Here is an 18,701-nt window from a genome sequence, read left to right on the forward strand (position 1 = left end):
GAATTTCCAACCTGATAATGTGGAATGTAAATGAACACCTTCATCTAGCAACTTCATATATTTGTGCAATCATATATTTTCACATCCCACGCGCTGTGAGGATAGGCGTTATGCAATGTATTCTGCAAGTAGCTGGTAATCCAGAATTGTTTGGGGTTCCACAAAGCGTTACCAGGTGGGAAAACGCGTTTGTGTAAACTAAATATTTGTGTGTTTGTAACGCGAGCGCACGTGTGCTTGACAGCATAAAGGCGACGACAACGGTGACCACGATAGTATGGCGGCAACGGCATGATTCGTAGTGCGTCCTTTCGACTCGAATTTATACCACATGCCCTTTGTTGGGTTCCACGTAAGTGTTTAACGGGCGTAAGTCATATCATAAGAAGCCAACAAACAAAGACACCAAGGACAACACAGGGGAAGTTACTTGTATTTACTAAGTGAAATAAAGAAATTATAAATTCATGAAATTGAAAGTAGATGAAAAAAATTGGAGGAGGCTTAAGCTTCACATTCAAGAGTGGAACGCGATAGCGTTATCGCACCCCGTTCGCACCGCCTACTGAAACGATCTACGCCACCCAAACGTCGCGATCGGCACAGATAAACGGGCCGCGGCGCGCCATGAAGGCGGACGCGATCATGGGACGAGTGGCGCGCCGCGTGTCGGGACAGTGCCGTACATTGCGAGGAGGGGGTCTTCTGTGTTTGCCGCAAGATGGCTCTGCGTGTGCGCAGAGCGTAGAAGAAATGTAGCGGAAGCGTACTTCGCTACTCGTGAAACTGCGACTTCTGTAAGTTACATTGTCATAATTACCGATATACACCGCAGTATAACTTCCTACGGCGCGTTTCTAAGGCAACACCGCATTCACTAGAGGCGATTTTGTCGCGCTTTCAAGGAACGAACTTGCAGCATTGAAAAAATTTTGATATGTCGTGCCAGCAAAATCCTTGTTGACATGTTTTTTCCTTTTTCTGTATTGTTTGTGTATGTCAAAGCCGGCAATAAAGAAAAAAAAAAAAAAAAAAAAAAACTCGTGGCTGAGTGGTAGCGTCTCCGTCTCACACTCCGGAGACCTTCGTTCGATTCCCACCAGCCCATCTTGCAAGGTGTTTTTTTTTTTATTTATGAAGTGCCTTCTGGGATTTATCACTCACGGCCAACGCCACTGACGCCGACACCGACTTTTCCGCGACACGAGCTCCTTAACGCTGTCGCGTTAAAACAACTTGCCGCAGGTGGGGATAACGATCCCATGTCTTCGCATTACGCGTGCGATGCTCTGCCAATTGAGCTACCGCTGCGCCGTCTTCCCGTCCACTTTCTGGGCTATTTATGTGTTACTACTAGAACTAACCCTGGGAGTGTTAGCCAGCGCCACAGCTCCCAAACCTTGGCTGCGGATGTGGAACATCCTTTTTGCCGCAGGCGTCACGAGTACGTGGACATGGGATCGTTCCCCACCTGTGGCAAGTTGTTTTTTGATCCACTTTCAATTTCATTAATTTATAATTTTTTTATTTCACTTAGTAAGTACAAGTAATTTCCCCTGTATTGTCCCTCGTGTGTTTGTTTGTTTCTTTGCTTCTTATAATATGATTACTAAAAATCGGGCCACTCGGTTAACCCCTTTTCTTAACGGGCATAAGTGTGACATACAAGGATTGCGACGGAATTAGACGTGCTTGACATTTTGGCAAGGAAACCCAATTGGCGCAGATTGCAGAGAATGTGTATCTCCTTGTGCTACCATATTGCACGCAAATACTGCGTTGTTCATCCCTCTTTCTGGAAGCGATACCTCATTTACAATGAGAATAACTGAAGGCTCGCCTACGCGCAGCCCAAATCTGTCCGACAACACGTTGCACGTTTTTATGTTTTCTTGTTCTAGGAGTAATGGGCACGGGGCGATAGTTAATGCCAGTTTCATCTTCTTGCAGTTATCACCGTTAGTTAGGTGCAGTTATCACCATTTTGTTACGTTGAATGCGATACCTGTCGAGCTACTTCTGCAAAAACGGAATCAGTAATTTGCAGAGATCTTCGCTGATTCGTTCTATAGCGCGACCTTGCGCGTGCGTACTTATCAGCTACAGAAAAAGACAAACCATTTTTATCTTTACAAAAGCAATAGGCGAACGTATGGTTTCCCTCGTTTCAAGTTATAGATCACAAACCACAGCTGAGAAACAGAACGAACAATGGTTTTCCCTTCCCTTTAAACACACATAAAGGCAGCACGTCAACTACTTTGGGTGGCTTGTTAAGGCGAAGGCTGGCGCTCCCTGCAATCTCTCTCGCTATCAAGAAGCGGACGTGTCACGGTGCGTCATTTTGCAGGACAGCTCTTATTACAGTTCTCGAGAAAATGAGATGTGGTACGGCTGTCGTGAGGCGCGCCAAGACGCTCTGCGCGTCCCGTACCTCTAGACCTCTCAGCTCATCCTGGCACAACGTTTCATCATCGATTGTCCATAGTCCACACTTGACTCGGTACAGTAATAAAGGAACGTAAAAGAGCGAACACAGCTTAACACGCAAGTTCGCAAGCCCCAGCTGGCCCCTGCAGGTCGTCTGTTTCATGTAGGGAAGATCCTACGTTACGCGACGTTTACGCTCTTCCAAATAACTCCTTCCCCCTCACAGTTGAGAAGCCAGAAAAAATAAATCCTACTTGCCCTCCCTGCGCTTTCGAACATGTTAATTTCCGTCGGAATTCATGGCAACCTCATGGCGAAATCTCTCACAATCAAAATAAGCGTATAACTGGCTGGGCGTAAAAGGAGGAAAATTCGTTATGAAATACACATAGTAAGCTGTTCGCCGTGAAAAAGCGTTGTAGTCTGCAGCAAGCACCATTTCCCCTAGACAGCACTCATTTTTATGCGTTTGAGCTGACTTTGGGTTTAAATCGCTAGTTTTCTTCTAAATCGCATCTCTTACGAGAACTTTGTCACATTGTTTATGTTGTCCTAGCTCAAACAGACTGTTACTCTTTAGACTTGATGTAAGCAATCGTGAAAACCACGGTTCCACCCACCAGTTTGTACTGCTGCTTCGAAGCGGAGATTGAGCTCTGCTCCACCAGCTCCATGACGGCGCCTTCCAGCTGCTTCAGCTTCTCCTCTGGACTGCATTCAAGGCATAAGGAAGAGAGAGCTGACTCTTCGCGCTGTTTAAATGTGGTTTCTGGTTCTCTGAGTCAATGTGTCTGCATTTGTGGCCGCTAACTTCAAACGTCTATAACGCCTTCAAACTTCTATAAAAATTGCAACTGAAAATGCAGTTTGCAAGCCGCTGGGAAACACGCCTCGTATTTGTCAAACGGATAAGTAGTGGTATATTAATAAATCTGACTAAAGCTTTCCTTAAGCGATATAAATGGATGTTGCAGCGTTCTACGAGAGTGAGCACTAAATACCCCTTTCTTCTTCTTTTCTTTTTTTTGTCGTCTCCCTCGTGAGATAAAGTGGAGAACAAAATGGCATTTGCACATTTGAAGTAAATCTCAGTGAATGTAAAATAATTTCTTCCATCCGCGTCACGAACATAAGGAGTTGAAGGCAACGCAGACATTTGGCGTCGTCTATTTGTGTGCAACGGCATTTAAACGTCATGCTTATGTTGACGCCACACCTTCACCCTGAAACCATCAACATTTCTTATTTTCCTTGATATATGCACAGGGTTGAAAGATGCAAGCTGGATGATGATATCACCAGTGATATTCCTGCAAAAGTTCAAATGACGACCTTTAAGGCGCAGACAATTCTGGGGAGGAATCCCCTAAGCGAACTTATGAGCAAATGTTGCCATAAGAAAAACCTTACGAAATAAGCGTATTCACAAAGCTAAGATCACCAAGCTTGCGATGCCCGCCTCTGCAAAAACGAGCGCTGTAGTCGAAGTAAAAGTGTCAATGTGATGGTAGCACAGGTGCGACCTTCAATATACATAGGCCGACAAAAAAAAAGAAACACCAATCCTCTTTTGTGAAAAAGATTATGGTCAGCGAAGCTGTAGATATGTTGCGCCTGACGCAGGGCAACTTTTCAAACAATGATCCCATGTGTGCGTCCATTACGCGCATGGCTCTTCAAAGGGATATATTACACACACACGTTTCCATGAAGTTTACAAAACCTTTATTTTATTTATTACTTTCAAATTACTACCATAAATGCTTCGTGGTACCAAGATGTTTCCCGTTCTTATTTGAGAAGTGTTTTTGGTCCAAGTTAAATCGATGCACGACCCGTGCATGGTAGTTGGTTGATTCGGATCGTTCAACTAACCGAGGCCGAACTCTTCCACGAAGTGGGTGAACCACTGCTTTGTCTCCGCTTTTGAGATGTCTACGTTAAAGTTTCCGACAACGACCACCGGCGATGTATTGGCGGGCACGTGCCGTTGATCAAGTACGCACGCCGCGTCATCAATCAAGTGGCTTTTTTTTTTATTTGAGCGTTTGGTATTGAAACGAAGCCTGTGTTCCTCCTTGGCCTTACGGGAGTACGAGCCATTGTCCTGGCCCTGCACTACCGCCGGGATCGACCCACTGGGCTTTCCGTACATGTGATAAACGCGAAAGAAATCCCCGGATATTAGCCTTATAGGCAGCTTCCCTGTACAAGCGTAAGTCGATTCTCAAAACCCATGCATCGGCTCCAGCTGCCGACGTAAGAAGGAATTTCTGCAACATGGGGTAGCAATTGATCTCCCTAACATAAGACTATCTGCGACGCTCTAATCTGACGCCGGTAAGCGTTGGAACACGCTGTCGCGGCCGATTTGAGGTCACTACTGGCAGTCGAGGATCGCGTGTGCTTACAGTTTTGCGGCGAGTTCTGATTTGTCATTTCGAAGTGCGTCGAGCAGCTTTAGTGCGTAATTGTACTGGGCGTGCGCTGCTGTGGAAGGCAGTACCATTAATGCTGTGCTGCGAATTTATGCTTCATATTTTATAGACTGCTTTCCTATGCGCGCAATAGCCTGACTTTTCATACTCGTCATGACACTTTATTGGGTGCTAGCAAATGGAAGTGTGGTGTCCGTCTCTGACAGCCGTCAAGCTTGTCGTTGACTTCGATCGTTTTTCATCGCGGCCTCACCAGATGAAGCGGCAGAAAAACTGGATACGCCCGATCTGTAGGCAATATTACGTGCAGTGCTCAGCAATTGAAACGCGATACTGGAAGCCCCTTGTCACCGGCACTTTTTGCATCGAGCTGGTGCATCGTGGCATACAGTGAAAGCGAGAACGGTTGTGACGCACTGTGACTGCGTTTGGTCCCAGGCGATCACCTAGAGCTAAATAATAAAGACGGTGGCAGCCGCGCGCTTGGAGTGTTGCGTTTCAATCGCTGAGCACTACACATTTCCGACGCTGCTTCTCCGTGGTCTAGCAGTTATAACATTAATAAAGGGGCCGTCCATATGCAAGAGCTTCGTGTCCCATGGGAATTGCCTGTCTTCGCCACCGCAGCTGTAACGGCTACGGAGCTTGGGCTACGAAGACGAACACTCAGATTTGTATTCGCCATTTTGCCGTTTTATCAATGCATCAGTCTTCATTTTATGGTATATTTTCCTTCTTCGCGCTTCCCAATTCTGGTTGCGTCCGGCACGCGACTGTTTGCTGTGCATCGACGACGATCGCAAACTCACCGGCATGTTCACACTTCCCGCCACCGATGGCTCTTGTCGCGCTAAGCTGTCTGAAATAGACCATGACTGGAAATAGGACTAGATTCTAAGACATTAAGAATGACGAGCCATTGCAAATAAATATAATTACAAGGGACAGAAAACGAAAGCTTACCGACGCACGTGCGATCGGCGAACCAGCTCAAGAAACGAAAATGGAGACTTACGTCTCCCTTTCCATGATTTTAGAGCGCAGCTCTTAACCGCCCGTTCTTGCGGTGAGTGTCAGCGTCGGTGTAACTGAGTGAACGAGCACGAAGTATGAAAGAGCGAACGCGGAGCGCAACGGAGCATGAAAGAAGGCGATATCAAAGTTAGCGCGAGGAGGGAGGAAAGCGTAAGAGGATGGTGCGGTGGAACCATGAAGCGAAAAGCGGAGGAAGGTGTGCCGAAAGCGTGAGAAGAAAAGCTTAGTACCGCGCAGGACGGGCTCTGCGGCGGCGACCGCTACGAGATGGCGCCGGAGTAGCGCGCCATCTCGTAGACCCCGGAGTAGTGCATCTGAGATGGCGCCGGAGTAGCGCGCCGTCGTCTGTCCACCGATACCATATATGGAAACGGAAACAAAACGCTGCATGAGCGCAGGTCTGTCTGCGGCAGCTGCTGTAATTCGCGCCCACGCGTCACCCACGCGCTACCTTTCGCGATCAAACGATTGCGACTTTACAATTGCTAGTAAGCACAGCGGGACGTGGCAATTGCGGAGGCGCCGGACGTTTGCGCACTCGCGAGAGAGAAAATGTAGGGCTTTGCTCCTCGAATATATAACTCTGCCTAGGCACTACGGAGGAGAAGTTAGCGCGTGTTGTAGGCGTTTGTCCCTATACGTGCCGGCATTGCGGAGTGGGCACGAGTTAGCGGCGTGGTGAAACACGTGATAACATCGTAGATGCTTCCGTGGGAGCAGTAGGGCCCGCGGAAGAGGCCGGTCCGCATATATTGAAAATCTAGAAGGAAGAGCGCCTTAGCAACCGCGGTTGAATGCGAGTGGATGAAAGGGTGCCGGCAATGACAATACGCCGCGCCTCCCTAACGCGTTTTAAGCTAACCTAATCTAACGGTAACCTAACCTAACGTTAACGTAACCTAACGAGGCCGAGCCAGAAAGACAATAATGCTGACGAGGTAACCGTTGTGAGAATACGCCGTGCCACCCTAACGGCTTTTACGCTAACCTAGCGTAACGTAACGTTAACGTAACCCAACTTAAGCTAACTTCAACCTAACCTAACATAACATAACGTGGCCGAGACGCAGACAGTAATACGCACGGTGTAACCACTGTGAGAATGCGCCGCGGCACACTAAAGCCTTTTACGTTAACCTAACGCAACCTAAGCTAATCTAAACCTAACCTAAACCTAAGCTAATCTCACCTAACGTGGACGAGACGCAACGCCAATAATCCTCACCGCGTGAAATAAGGCAATCGCGTTCAACCATGGTTGCTAAAGCGCTGTTAATTTATTTCACTCAAACAGGTTCACTGATAAATGCTCCTCAAAAGTCCAGGAGATCAGGCTCGGTCTATACTACAGCCCCTGTCGCTTCCCCGGCAAAACCAATGATGCTTTTTTCATTTTATTGAAGGTACAGTGCCGTAAGGCTTGACGAAGTTATAATCCGGTATGGCTGACCCAGCACCAGGGCCCACATGCGTGAGAAAGTCTATCCGACGCACCTTATCGCGCAGCGATCACCAAATGGTGCGTCAGTGCCCGGTCCTTCACCTGTTTTACCGCGCCAGCAGCCAGCGTCCAAGCGGAAACTCAACCCCACTCCGCTATGCCGGCACGCCTAGGGACAAACGCACGCAACACATGCAAAGAAACTTCTCCACCATAGTGTGGGGGAGACGCAACCCACGCCCGGCGTTCTTCGGACGTGCCTCGCATGGGCTCCGCGATTTCTGCTCCTGGTTCTGGCATCTCGCCCGGGATATTCTCCAGTTTCTGCTACCGAGCACCCGGAGGTGTAAGGACCTTCCTGACACCTCATCTGCCCGGACCCGCCGACCAACGTTTCACCAGGACCTCATCTTTGACCAGCCACGGGGCCGCCGAGCTAAGCCCAACGCTCGGCGCAACGCCATCTCGCCCGCAGCGCGCAGCTGCACCTAGCGTCGCACCGGCGTCCGCTGCGCCGGCACTCGCTCCCCTCGTCTCGAAGCCGCCGATATGAAAAGTATAGTCGACAGTACACTCATCTCCCAACAAGAATTTGATGACGACCCTCGCTGGTCCCGAATGCTCTAAGCCCACCGTGCGGCCCATCCAAAGGAAGCCGTTTCAGCCACGAACCCCCACCTCAAGTCCGCCATGGCACCCCCGCCATCGCTGAAGACTCACCGCCTACGCCGCCACGTCCCGCTGCCTCGACTCCCAGCGGAAGACTACAAGATCGTCTTCCGCCCTGGAGGTGGCCTCGACCTCTGCACAACCACCAATGGGGCCCTCCTTGCCTCACTCTGTTCTAGCGCCAGCGTTGAGTACGGCGACGCCCGTGTCGAGGACCGCGTACGCATAAACCCGTACAACAACTCTTTCACCGTCAGTACACCCTCGGAGCAACGCACCCGACAGTATGTGCGAACCTCTGAGTTGCATCTCGCCACCCAGCTGTACCCACTGCGCGCTTATGTGGCCGCACCTGACAACGCCCTCCGCGGCATAATCTACAACGCCGTGGACAATCAAAACCAAGAGGAGATTATCGAGGACCTGCAGGCTATGAATCCCAGCAGCACTTACGCCATCGCCGACGCAAGGCAGATGGGTCGCACCCGGTCCATCCTGATCACCTTCGTCGGCACGAAAGAACTCCCTCGCACCGTGGTGTTCAACTGCGGTGTTACGTTTCGCCTACAACGCGCGGTATAGCCGGCGCGGATGCAACGGACGCCGGGGCTTCGTTCAAAGCGGCGGACATTTTGACCCGTTCAGCGCCGCCGATACGCCTCCCCGCCAAGCGCGTCCCGGCATGTTTCAATGCCACGTGTCTTCGTGTGTGCGTGTGTGTGTGTGTGTGTGCATGTTGGTGCCCACGCTTGTCAAAGCGCGGCAGCCGGGGAGAGGAGCTCCCCAAGTGTGAAGCGAGGAGGTCTGACCGGCGCCTGCTCGGCGGATGCGTCACTACACTCGTCTCAACGTGTCTCTCAGCCTGTCCGTGCCCCGCTGTCACGTGGCCTCGTCACGAGGCCTTCCTCTTGCCCTCGACTCCGAGAATATAAGAGCAGCTGCTCCCGGACGCCGAGGGAGGCTCCGATTTCTTCCGTTGAGTTACGTGCTCTCCCGTCTCTCCACTTCGGTCGACCTGACCGCTTGCTCTTTTGCGATGCTAGAATAAACAAGTTGTTCTGTTACCAGTCGACTCATGCTTTGCCGGGACCTTCGGATGCTTCCAGTTGTGCCCCAGGCCGCCAGGCCAACGCTACCCTTGGGGCTTGCGACCCATTTGCAACAACGGGCGTCAGCGCCGAGATACCAACAGCGGCCTGTTCATCTGTCACCCCTTCCGCCCCAAGGCTGAAGCTTGTTTCAATTGTTGGAGCCATGGTCACCGCTCCGACGTATGTACCAAGTCCAGGTCCGGACGCTGCCCACGCTGCGGAGCTGTGCACGCGGCACGGGACCCCCCTGACTGCACTCCTAAATGCATCTTGTGCAGCGGCACACATGTCACGGGGTCCCGCCCGTGTAAGCTCCGCTTCGAACGGGGGGGTCCCTCCCCATTTGCATCCAGTCCCAAGTCAACGCCATCCAACTCAGCGCAGTCAACACCATCCGCCAAAGACAACTGCTCATCGCGTCCCCGTCAGCGATCCAGCTCTACCAAATCTCTAACAAGGCCCTCCGTTATCTGGACACCCCATCTCTCGAGGCCATCACTGACCTCTTTAACAAACATTGGCATGAAAGCACTCTACCTTCCGAGTGGACCCACGCTAAGGTAACTTTCATCCCCAAACCTGGCAAACCAATAGACATCCAAAATCTCCGCCCTATTTCTCTCACCTCTTGTCTCGATAAGCTCTTGGAGCACGTTGTTCTCGACCGCTTGCAGAACTTTCTAGAAGACAACCACCTTTACCCCGATTCGATGTTTGGCTTTCGCCCTTCCCTTTCTACCCATGACGTCATGCTCCAGCTCTCCGAAGAAGTTCTTCACCCTCTTCACGCCAAGCGCACTCGTGTGGTCTTGGCACTGGACATGACGAAAGCATCTGATAACGTCCTTCATTCCGCCATCCTAGATGCTCTTTCCACCCTTAACGTGGATCCTCGTATCCACGGTTATATCACGGCTTTCCTTGCCCGTCGCACCACTGAGATTTCATTCGGCCCTCTGACTTCTCCAAATTTCACTCTTGGAAATCAGGGCACCCCCCAGGGTTCTGTCCTCTCCCCCCTTCTCTTTAACATCACTCTATTCCCCATGGCACGCACTCTCGCTGCCATTCCCAACCTGTCCCATGCTTTCTACGCCGATGATATCACCCTCTGGGTAACCACCGGAAATATTGGAGAGATGGAGGCCGTCCTCCAGGCGGGTGCGGACGTTGTTGCCGGTCATGCTCGCGCAGTCGGGCTGGCCTGCTCCCCGTCAAAGTCGGAGCTTCTGCTCCTCCCGGCTCGAGGCACGCCCCCCACCTCTTCCCCCGCCCTTAGCATCATTATTGACGCGCACCCCGTCCCTTCTGTCTCCTGCCTCCGCATTCTGGGTCTCCTTCTCCAATCCAACGGCAAACACACTGCCGTCCTTTCCCGCCTAACTACCACCGTCCACTAGACCGTCAGACTTATTCGACGTGTCGCTAACCGGCACCACGGCATGCGTGAGCACGACCTCCGTCGTCTTGTCCAGGCGTTCGTTCTCAGCCGCTTTGTCTACTCCCTCCCCTATCTCTTTCTCTCTCGCGCCGAGGAAGACAAGGTGAACTGCCTCATCCGCCAAGCCTACAAGTCAGCCCTTGCGCTCCCCACCTACACCCCCACATCTCGTCTGCTTGCAATAGGCGTCCGCAATACTCTTTCAGAGCTTGTGGAGGACCATCGCACGGCACAACTCCACCGCCTTTCTCGCACCCCATCTGGTAGAGCCCTTCTCTCTTCCCTACGCTTGACCCCTGTGTCCCCTGTCTGTGTAACCCACCCCTTACCCTCCTCTGTATCTTCCATGCTCACTGTCAACCCTCTTCCCAAGAACATGCACCTTGAGCATCACGCCGCCCGCCGCTTTGCCCGTGCCTCTACCCTCTGGCGCCAATACGGCACACAGTCTAACGCTGTGTATGTCGATGCGGCGCCATACAATTCCCACCCCGCCTACGCCCTTGCCACCATTTCGCATACACTTTCTCCCCTGACCGTTGCCACTATACCTGCCCCCACCTCCACTGCCGCAGAGGAAGCAGCTATTGCGCTCGCCATTGCCACTACCCCAGCCCGTTTCATACTCAGCGACTCCAAAGCTGCAGTCCACAACTTTGCGAAGGGTCGCATCTCCTCCGCGCTCAGCATCCTTGAGCACTCCCCTCCCCCTTCTCGTCGTATCTAACTCCTCTGGGTTCCGGCTCACGCGGGGCACCCTGGCAACGAGGCGGCAAATTCCATCGCTCGCGAGATGACAGACCGAGCTGGCCCCCTCCACTCCGGGATGGACACGCGTGACTCCCTCCTCACCTTCCATGACATCACCCTTCATTACCGCAACTCTCGCCTATCCCTCCCTCCCCCTCACAAATCCCTGTCTAAGCTTCAACAGAGCACGTGGCGCCATTTACAGGCCCACACTTTCCTCTCTCCTGCCCGACTTGCCCTTATTCACCCCGGTGCCTTTTCACCTGAATGCACGCTCTGCAGTCACCCACGAGCAGACTATGCTCATATTCTGTATTCGTGCCCTAAACACTCACCCCTTGCCTCTTGGCATGTATCTAGTCCGCAGCTGTGGAAGGCTGCTTTGGCCAGCTCGGAGCCGGATGTCCAGCTACGGCTAACGATCTGGGCAGCGGAAGTCGCCACCAGGCATGATCTGGTGGCCACGACCAGCAGCCTGAAGGCCACCCACGGAACGGCGGCATCTTAATTTCGTTTCTTTTTTTGGCCTTCACTAAATAAAGTTTGTACCACCACCACCACCGTAGTGTGCACATATTCAAGGAGCAAAGGCCCCCAGATTGTCTCTCTCGCATCCGCTCTTACTTGCGCTTGCGCAGAAACGTCGAGCGCCGCAAGAAACGCCACGCCCCGTTGAGATGCCTCCCGATTTGCGAGGCAGTCGCGCGACACTTCGCTACATTTCCAATGTGCCGCACGATACAGATTTCCCGCGCCAGCCAATGTATCGCGAAATCAAAATACCTATAGACTTCGCGTTAGGAAGTGTCGTAATTGACGGCGAATTTTCGTTACTCCAGAAAGAAACGATGCAACCAAGGCCGAACCCGAAGGCGGTCGAATGTCTCGCAGCGTTTTCGTGGCGTTCTGCTGCGAGGAAAGCACTGGGAAATGGGAGCCGACCCCGAAGGCGGGCGTGCACTTTAACACAGCGTCTCAAAGCGTTAACAACCATGAGGCGAGAACGGGACAAAGTGACACGCTACCACTCGAGACGCAAGAAAGAAAGTAATTAATTCTCGCGGCCGAATGGAAGCTAGAGCGCACACGAGTGCTGTAGCTTGTGCTATGTGAGACGTGACGCATACGTGCCAGTGGTGCCAAAGAAGTGTAATACAGTCATTCGCCTTTATAGCGAAGTGCTTGGTGCCTCTAAATCCTTCGTTGTACAGGTCACTTCATCGTAAAGGTAGCGCAGCGCTCAGCTCGCACAAGAACAGGGGCAGAGTTATTCCTTCCTGCGTTCGTTCTAGAGTTCTAGAGATGCTCGACTGCAGATGGCGTCGGCATGAGAGAAGCACGCGTGCGGTTTAACAGTCGCGCGGCTGTGCCTGAAGCGCGAGGAATTCGATCCAACCAAATTCATGAGCGAACTGCGGGCACGGCGTCTACGCGATTGGAGCCAAAAATATATATATATACACCCGCAAGAATATACGTCTTATCGCACATAACCACTGCGGTCACTCTGGCAATCTCTGCAGTCTTCTGATAAATGCTTCGTCATTGTATGATTAACGAGAGACTTGGCGAGGTTAGGCTTTCCCCTGAGACCCCAGTATTGCGGAGAGGAAACGCCACAGATAGACCGCAATGTTCGATCGCACATCGCGGTGGCCCCAATTCCCAAAAACATGCACCCCAAGTACCATCCCGGACGACGCAGAGCAAGGGCAAAGACCCTTCACAAACGTTTCGGCATGGGACCGGGGGTGTATTATACGGATGCCAGTCGAGCCAGCTCTGACACTTTCAGCATAGTCTCTACATGCAACAACAACATAATAACGGCATCCTTCAAAACCTCCTCGGCATGCGTGGCAGAGGCTGCAGCCATCGCCTTGGCCATTCAGGACGCCGAGCGCCAAACCAATTCGGCTGTCATATTATCCGACTCACAAGCGGCTTGCCGCCTGTTTTTACAAGGAACGCCACCCAAATCAATAATCAAAATTTTAGGCACTCAACTAGAGGGGCACCACACTATCGTCTGGTGTCCGGCACACGAGCGACTGGCAGGAAACGCTAGGGCAGACCGTATTGCTCGAGGTTTGAACGTCCGAGCAACGGCATGGCCTAGCGACGTCCTTCCACCGAATTCTCGTGACATCCTCCTACAGCAAAGGCAGGAGCGGAGACGTTTTGGACATCCTCACTCCGATTTAAACAGCGAACAGGAGAGGGACTGGCGTCGCATTCAGACGAATACATACCCCAACCTGCACCACCTACACAGAATACACCCCACGAGGTTCACTGACGAGTGCCCGTGGTGCACAGACACACCCACACTAACACACATCACATGGGAGTGCCCCAGGAGGCCTCCGCACATAGACAGTCCCATACTACACCAACATCCACTAATGAGGAATAGGCAGTGGGAGGCATGGCTTGCGGACGAGGGTCGGGAGAGCCAGTTGGGGCCCTGGAATAGGGGCTCCAACCATCGTGCCTTATTTTATCTACATTGAATAAAGTTTTACTCTCTTGTGAAATCTTCGTGAAAGGCTTCGATAGCAGCAAAAGCCTTTTAGTTCAACATATCCAACGCAAAGTCCTTAAAGAGCACAAACGCTGTACTGGAAGTCATATTTGGCAAGAGCGCGCTTTTTGAGGGCCGAAAATAAAACACAATGTCGACGTCGACCCTCATCTGCAAGAAAAATCGCGTAACGTGAATGTCACCGTGTAGGTGTGATGCTGCTGTGATAATTGCAGTGAACCCAGTTGACGTGAAAAAAGGTTTATTAAAGAGAGGAAGATGCCCGCTGGCCCCTGGAGCATATATAACCAGTGGCACACACCCAGCGGCCCCATGGATACATACATACCCAGTGGCATGAATTTCACACATTTTTGCATACATAACCAGTGAATTGTTTTTCTTGCCCTTCCCATATTTACATGATTAAGTACGCGGCAATGTTAACCTAGACAGCTAAATAAGATATAGAATATAAATGCTGGAGCTCCACGTCTTACCTAAACGCGGTGAGCTCTGTTGGCGGGGTGCATTTGCATAGCAATTTGCACTAGTTTTCTACTTTATATATTACCTGGTGCCATGAATGTGGCTTGCCTCGTGCATGTGGCCACATTTCTCAAAAGGAGACAAGAAAATACGTTTTCCAGTACGTCAAGCCTTAAAACCCACAGTGCGAAATCAATGGACGCACCGTGACCGCCTTCGTCCCGTCGTCTGCTTCCCATGCCAGTGCTCTGACTTCTGCCGTTCGCGGCGCTGTTCGCCAGCACGTCGTAGAGTTACTGTATAAGCTACTACAGGTAGCCTTTGGTAGTATATACAGTAACTCTATCACGTCGTAGTGTCCCTGTATATGCTCCCTCAGGGAGCAGAATTGCGCATAGGCCCGCCAGTATGTTCCAGCTATGCAGTGAAGCCACTCCTCGCGCGTGCGGGAAGCAAATACCGCGCGGTGTTCCATTTGCTTTTTAACGCGACAGCGTTAAAGAGCTCGTGTCGCAGAAAAGCCGGTGTCGACGGCGTCGGTGGCGTTGGCCGTGAGCGATAAATCCCAGAAGGCACTTTACAAATAAAAAACATCTCGCAAGATGGGCTGGTGGGAATCGAACCAGGCTCTCCGGAGTGTGAGACGAAGACGCTACCACTCAGCCACGAGTTCCTTCAAGTCGGGACAAAATCGCCTCTAGTGAATGCGGTGTTGCCTTAGAAACTTGTCGTAGAAAGTTATACTGCGGTGTATATCGGTAATTATGACCATGTAAATTACAGAAGTCGCAGTTTCACGAGTAGCGAAGTACGTTCCCGCTACATTTCTTTCGCGCTCTGCGCACACGCAGAGCCATCTTGCGGCAAACACAGAAGACCCCCTTCTCGCAATGTACGGCGCTGCCCCGACACGTGGCGCGCCACTCGCCCCATGATCGCGTCCCCCTTCATGGAGCGTCGGGGCCCGGCTATCTGTGCCGATCACGACGTTTGGCTGGCTTAGCGCGTTTGAGTAGGCGGTGCGAACGGGGTGCGATAACGCTATCGCGTTCCACTCTTGAAGGCGAAGCTTAAGCGTCCTCCAATTTTTTGCCTGCTAGTCGCGATGGCACTTTTTACTACAGGCTACGATCGAACCATTGGCGTAGCTGAAAAGGAGTAGGGTTCTAAGACCTCGAAATGTTCTTTGTATGTACATATTGCCACATCCAGTACGCGGCACGTAGAGGAAGACGAAGATCTCTCGCATTGTGGAAGGGAAGAAGAGGTCCCCGCGCGATCGTTTTTTAGTTGGTCTGCAATTAAAGTGTCCTGCCCTTTTTATCAGTTCCTGCTGCTTGTGAATCGTGACACTGGTAGAGGCGCTGGGTAAATGTTTCGGACTCCTGTAACAACTCCACATCAAGCCCAGGACGTTTTCCGCGAGTCGAAACACCCGTTCACCGGCCAGCCATCGCCTACTAGGCCTAAGCCCAGAATTTGGTCCCCTACCAGGAAGTCTGGCTGTTACCACGAGTGTCCAAGCCATGGCAGACCCAGGCCCTGCACAGGTGACACTTTTAACTCCTCGATCTCCCGTGAGCTTCCACTGCAATGCCTACGAGGATGCAGAAGGCTGGCTCGAGGAATACGAGCGCGTAGCCAAGTATAATGAGTGGCATGCTGGACAGAAGCTATCCCATGTGTATTTCTCTCTTGAAGACGGACGTAGTTCGTAAATCGCGAGGGAATCTGGCCAAGCTGGGATTAGTTCCGCCGCCAGTTCCTCCATACGCTCGGGAGCACCGAAAGGCAAGACCACGCGCAGCGTCTTCTCGAATCACGGATTCAAAAGCCGAATGAAACTGTTGCCATGTTCGCTGAGGACATGGCTCGTCTTTGTCGTCGTGCAGGCCCCGATATGCCCGAGGCAAAAAAAAAAAAAAAAAACTCAGCCGCCTCATGCGCGGCGTAAAGGAGCAGCTGTTTGCCGGTCTTTTGCGGAACCCGCCGACGAGCGTTGATGAATTTATCAAAGAATCGACGGCCATAGAGCACGCGTTACACCTACGCAGCCGCCAGTATGATCACCTGACCAGCACTGGACCGGCAAGCGCCGCAGCAGTGACGGTCACAGACGAGGGTTCCTTGCGCCGGCTGATACGCGAAATTGTTCAGGAAGAAATTAAGAAGCTCACTGCCACGCCAAATGAATGCACAGCGGCGTCGGTGGCTTAAGTTGTGCGCCAAGAAATAAAGGAAGCGTTTGCGGCTCCCGAACCTAATTCCCAGACGTGGCCCAGCTACGCAGATGTTGTCCGTCGACCGCCGCCTCCGATGCCGATGCCGCAGTATCACCAGCAGTCAGCACCGGCATCACCTTGGTACCATAGGGAACAACCGACGCGACCACCGCTTCGCAGAACCGACATTTGGCGCACAGATGACTACAGGCCCTTGTGCTTCTACTGTGGGGGAGCAGGCCACATCTGCCGTCATTTCCCTTATCGCGTCGCAGGGTACCAAGCGTTCCCATCCATTGCTTCTCGTCGTGCTTTTGACGGCAGCCGAGCGAACATCGACGCGAATTCGACGAGCTGCCAAGCCGATTCTCCCGGTTACCGGTCGCGCTCCCCTTCTCCGGGACATCGTGTTCCAGCTGCAAGACGCAGTTCCACCCACGTGGCCCGAGGGCGATCTCCTAGACCACGCCGGGGAAACTGAAGGCCGCGACCTCAGGGGGGAAGGTTGCCACACGTCGAAGTGCCGAAAATCCCCCATTTCCGTCGAACGAGAAGCCGGTACAGCCGGATGATTTAACGGCAGACGAGATTGTTAGCGCCGATGGTACTGTATCAATTGACGGCCACGACGTGACGGCGCTAGTAGACACTGGTGCAGACTTTTCTATCGTAACTGAAAAACTGGCGGACAGACTTCGCAAAGTGAAAATGGAATGGTCAGGGCCGCACATTAGAGGTGCTAGAGGCCAGCTAGTGACACCAACTGTCTAGTCTACGACAAGGGTCAACATAGGGGATTCGTCATTCGTCGCAAATTTTGTTATTCTCCGCGACTTCTGCGAAGATGTAATCTTAGGTATGGACTTCTTGCGTGAGTACGGCGCGTCATCAACATACCACAAGGTATACTAACCTTTTCTGGGGACGAAAGTGCATAACTACAACGCAAATCTTTGCGCATCATAGACGACGTGAGCGTACCGCCGTTATCTTGCCGTCTTGTTTCCGTCAAGTGTGACACAGAGTAGGATGGGGAAGGTATTGCCGAGCAGATAATTACGCTTTTGCTCCTTCAAGGTATTGCCACGCCCAGAAGTCTCATCAAAGTAATGCATGGGGAAACAGAACTACTGCTGACAAACTTCAGCAAGCAACGACGACACATTGCAAAAGGCGCAGCAGTTACTTACCTCGACGAGATTGCGGAATTTGGCGAATACTTTGCATTACAATAAGGAGAGCAAGACGCTTCGTCACCGTTACCTGTTCTTGACGGGAGCGCGAGCTTATCACCAGCAGAAAGGCAGCGCCTAGTGGACCTGCTTCACCAGTTTCGCGATTGCTTCTCGTCGACATCCAGTCAGACGCCATTGACGAAGCACCAGATTACGGAGGAGACAGCGAGACCAATCCTACAAAACCCGTACCGTGTAGCACCAAAAGAACGCGAAGCGATCCGAGAGCAAGCGAAAAAAATGCTCGACGACGACGCTATCCAACCATCAAAAAACCCGTGGGCATCACCGGTAGTGATGGTCAGAAAGAAAGACAGCAGTCTACGTTTTTGCGTCGACTACCCTAAGCTGAACCGGGTGACAAAGAAAGACATATACCCATTACCGCGTATGGACGGTTCTCGCGACAGGCTGAGGCATGCCCGCTGCTTCTCATCGATGGACCTCAAAAGTGGCTATTGGCAAATGGAGGTTGACAAGAGAGACAGAGAAAAGACTGTTTTCGTAACGCCTGATAGGCTTTACGAATTCAAGGTGCTGCCTTTCGGTTTATGCTCAGCGGCAGCAACTTTACAGCGATTCATGGATATGGTTCTGTCAGGCCAGAAGTAGCAGACATGCCTAGTATATCTCGACGACGTCATAGTTTTTTCGGAAACGTTCGAGGAACACCTGAGACGGCTGCTGGCGGTTCTACAAACGATACGGTCCACCGACTTACCACTAAAAGCAGAAAAGTGTCACTTTGGTTTCGAGGAACTCCAGTGTTTAGGTCATGTTGTGAGTCATCAAAGCTTCCGCCCTGACCCCGACAAGACCACGGCCGTCGCAAAGTTCCCAACGCCAACGGATAACAAGGCAGTGAGGCGTTTCCTAGGTCTCTGCTCGTATTGCCGAAGATATATAGCCAATTTTTCACATATAGCTTCACCGTTA

The 18,701-nt window shown here is 51.8% G+C and overlaps 1 protein-coding gene across 1 annotated transcript in view; it reads right to left on the bottom strand.

Moving 5' to 3' along the window:
* nompB (intraflagellar transport protein 88-like protein nompB) overlaps positions 1-18,701 on the bottom strand; it is a 119,936-nt gene that overhangs the window by 64,750 nt on the left and 36,485 nt on the right. Inside the window, exon 6 of the mRNA XM_050170999.3 lies at positions 3,051-3,141. Within this exon, the coding sequence (XP_050026956.1) occupies positions 3,051-3,141 (91 nt within the window). The remainder of the gene's footprint in view (positions 1-3,050; positions 3,142-18,701) is intronic.

The sequence above is a fragment of the Dermacentor andersoni genome, chromosome 6 (assembly GCF_023375885.2).
Source record: "Dermacentor andersoni chromosome 6, qqDerAnde1_hic_scaffold, whole genome shotgun sequence".
Lineage (NCBI taxonomy): Eukaryota > Metazoa > Arthropoda > Arachnida > Ixodida > Ixodidae > Dermacentor > Dermacentor andersoni.